Raw genomic sequence first — 3660 nt, 5'->3', positions numbered from 1 at the left:
TTCCTGTGGTCCTGCCCCCCCCGCCGGGTGCCCTCGCTCCTCCTCCCCAGAGGCCGGTCCCTCCTGACCCCGCACTCACCCGCCCAGGTCTGGGTTAGGGCCAGGGCCCCCCAGAGCAGGAGGAGGGTTGGGGGCCTCATGACCCGCATGTTCCGGGTGTAGGGAGTCCAGCAAACATGCTAGGAGACTGTGTTGTGCAGTGACGCTGATTGGCTTTTGTAGCACCTGATACCCAATGGGAGTGAGACTTGGGGCCACGTCACTAGGAAGGAGGGGCCCGCACAGGTTGTGAGAAGAAATGAAACTGAGGGGAGATGGGGACTCCCCAACACTAAGTTTCCCGCTTCAGTCTCCGCCCTGGGGCTGGGACCTGGGACGTTGCCCTGACCCCTCCCCCTGCACGGAGAGCTCTGTCACACCCTCTCCCTCAGCCCCGCCCAGGGGCTGGGTGAGAACCAGGGAGACTCCCCAGGCTGGGACCAGCCCTTTCCTCCCCTTCTCCTCCTGGAACCCCTCTCCCTGGAATGCACTCTGCCTCCCACCCTCACCTCTGCCCTGGACTCTTCTAGAGGAAAACTCACCCTGGGACCTTGATGCCAGAGAGCGAGCTCCCTGTGAGAGGAGGCGGAGGACAGGGTCTCCTCTGTAATCCTGGAGGGTTTGGGCCTGAGAAGACCAGTGAAGGGCAGGGGGACCACAGTCTTGGGAAGCCTGGACATCAGGAAGCTAATCTGTAAAATGAGTGATTTCAGAGGCTTCATATGCAAATTATCTAAACAGCCCTGCAGCCAGACTACAAAGCTCCTCAACTCTCCTTCCCACACAGGAAGTGTGTGGCTGGGGACTGTTACATTGTGAACTGACCTGCATTCCCCAGCCCTGAGCTTGTCCCTGTGAGTCCCCCACACCCTCCCTACAAAGGAGCCCAGGGAGCATGTGTGACTGTGCATTTCAGCAGGAGCCTGTGCATCCTCACAGTCGCAGGTGCTCAGTGGGTCACAGTGCCCTTCACCAGCGCTCCTGCCCTGCCATCCTTATGAATTACTCACATGGAAGCAGTGAGCATATCTTATCGGGACACATTATTTTTTAAACTGGTTAACATAAGGTGGCAATTAGTTTTTAGTCAGCCCCACAGAATGTATTATGTAACAATGGCAAGGAACACGCTGCTAGCTCTGTAGGTATATTTACTATAGATCTATAAGCAGATTTAAATCTAAAGGTTCCACTGCTTTAGAATCGGTACCTCCACTTCTTTTCCTCACTCCTGTTTCTCCAGCCCTTCTCTGTCTCTCATCCCTCTACCACTATCTATCTCATGTCTCTACCACTCTCCCACTCTGGACTGTGGCATTAGCAGCACCTCCTCACCTGCCCCCCAGGGACTATTCCCCCCACAGGGTCAGCAATCCTGCTAATGTGAGTCAGGTTGTGTCATTTCTTCTCTAAAAATGCACCAGTGACTCAGTCTCATTCTGGGAAGCCTCTAACAAGTAAGATACACAAGCACAGGGGCTTTGGGCTGTTCAGGTCAAAGTAGTCTCCCAGCACATGAAGCTGCTTCTGGTACATAGTAGACATGAAATTAATTGTTGTTGAATGAATGAATGTCAATTGTATTAAATTTTTAATTGCATTACATAAAATCATAAAAAATACAAAAATGTTAGCAAAGATTTTAGTACACGTACATGTAATACTGCTGTGCATATCAGTTCATAAATTTATTCTGGGGGGAAAATGCTGTGTGCTTTTCCGTGGCACAGTTGAGCCTGTGTATTATATAAATGCTGTGTCACATATAAATATAACTATATACACATCACGACAGACTTGTGGCTCAAAACAACCCTCATTTATTTGCTAACATTACCTTAATGGTAAATGCAGGTGTGGTGTGGATGGGTTCTCTGATCAGAGTCACAAAGCTGTGCCCTCATCCTGAGCTCAGACCCTTGTCTAAGCTTATATACAGACTAGTAGCCCTGCACACGAATCCGTGCGCCAGTAGCTTGCCAGTGCCCGGCCCTCTTGTAGCTCCCTCAGCCCCCCGGAACCCCCTCCTCCGGGCCCTGCTCATAGCTTGCTGCCCTGCCCACTCCTGTAGCTCTCTGCTGCCCACTTGTAGCTCGCTGCCCCACCCTCTTGCTGGTCCTTGATCCTGTCATTATGCTGTCGGTTGTTGTTATGCTTCATGGCATAATGACCATTTGCATATTACATCTTTATTATATAGGATTGTCAGCAGAATTCAGTGTCTTCAAATGTGGGTTTGAGGTCCCTGTTTCCGTGACAACTGTCAGGGAGGAGGAGCCTGGGGAGGGCTGCTCCCAACACCTGGTGGCACCAGCAGTCTTTACCATGTGGCCCTTTGTTTTCAAAGCCCCCAGTGGGGAAGATGGCTCACATTGAAGTCCTCTCACACTTGGGATCTCTTTGCTCAGGAGGAACCCCAGTCAGCCCTCATCTGATTGGGACAGTCTCACCCAGAGCAGTCTAAAGGTCAACTGATTTGAGATCTACTTCCATCTGCAAAATCCCTTCCCAGCAGCCCTAGGTTAGTGTTTGGTTGAATGACTGGGGAAGGTGAATAACCAGGTTGGTTACCAGGGACCATCATAGCACGACCTGTCCTTCCGTTAGTGTTTATTGGTCATGGTTGGAAATGGAAGTGCAAATAAATAGATTGTTCCATGGCTAATAATGCATCCTGCCTATTAGCCATTGAAATTCTCCTCCCCTTCCTCCTCGTCCTCCTCCTTCTCCTCCTCCTCCTCCTCCTCCCCCTCCTCCTCCTTCTCTGGCTCCCTCTCCCACTCTCTCTCTCCTGCTCCTTCTTCTTCTGCTTCTTCTTCTTTCCTACCCACGTAAATTCTTACATCTTAAAAGGAAATTACATGTTTGACTATCTTATAATTATTTCCCAACAAATGAAAATTAAAGTGCAATCATTCATTCTCCCTTTGGAATTTGTTTTAGTCATGTATTGCAGCATAACAAATTACTTAACACTAAATATTGTTTCAGGATTTTGCAAGTCAATGCTTCCTTTACCTGATTATCTTCTTCAATACTTTAAATTACACTTTGGAAAGAATGGTTAAATGAGACAGAGTAAGAAGGAACAATAATATTTGTAAGTCTTTTTTAGAGAGACCTTTAGTAGTAATGTTCCCTATAGTAAGTGACAGCACAGTTGAGAACACACAGTAGCTGGTTCAAAGAGTTTAAAGACTGGGCATCTCAAATAGGGGATTCCTGTTCGTGTTGAATTGGTGCCAACAAATAACAGTTGACACTCACAGATGTAATCTCTATCCCATCCCCCAGATGTAACCTCTATCCTGAGTCCTGTGCTTCTTACACTCTTGAGATTCTCTAAAGATTTTCAATAAGTGTGTACTTATCTTCAAACCGAATGTTATTTAGTTTAGCCAGTTTTTAAATTTCCTGTACAGAGGACTGGTACTGCATGGACACACTGAGACCCAGCATTACCTAAGACAGTCATCTCTCACCTGTGAGGCTGTGCTTACACTTTCAGTGCTGAAGTCTTACATTTTATTTTTTATTTTTTAAATATATTTTATTGGTTTTTTACAGAGAGGAAGGGAGAGAGATAGAGAGTTAGAAACATCGATGAGAGAACATCGATCA

At 47.7% G+C, this 3660-nt stretch overlaps 1 protein-coding gene across 1 annotated transcript in view; it reads right to left on the bottom strand.

Annotated features, from left to right (window-relative positions):
- Positions 1-206, bottom strand: part of LOC102250885 (HLA class I histocompatibility antigen, B-82 alpha chain-like) — a 3276-nt gene extending 3070 nt beyond the window's left edge. Inside the window, 1 exon segment of the mRNA XM_014550535.1 lies at positions 80-206. Coding sequence (XP_014406021.1) covers positions 80-149 — 70 coding nt within the window. The 5' untranslated portion in view covers positions 150-206.
- Positions 207-3660: the final 3454 nt, after the last annotated feature.

This window comes from Myotis brandtii, unplaced genomic scaffold (genome assembly GCF_000412655.1).
Source record: "Myotis brandtii unplaced genomic scaffold, ASM41265v1 scaffold6026, whole genome shotgun sequence".
In the NCBI taxonomy this organism is placed as follows: Eukaryota; Metazoa; Chordata; class Mammalia; order Chiroptera; family Vespertilionidae; genus Myotis; species Myotis brandtii.
Note: the sequence above shows the minus strand (reverse complement) of the source record. Positions and strands in the feature narration are given on the sequence as shown.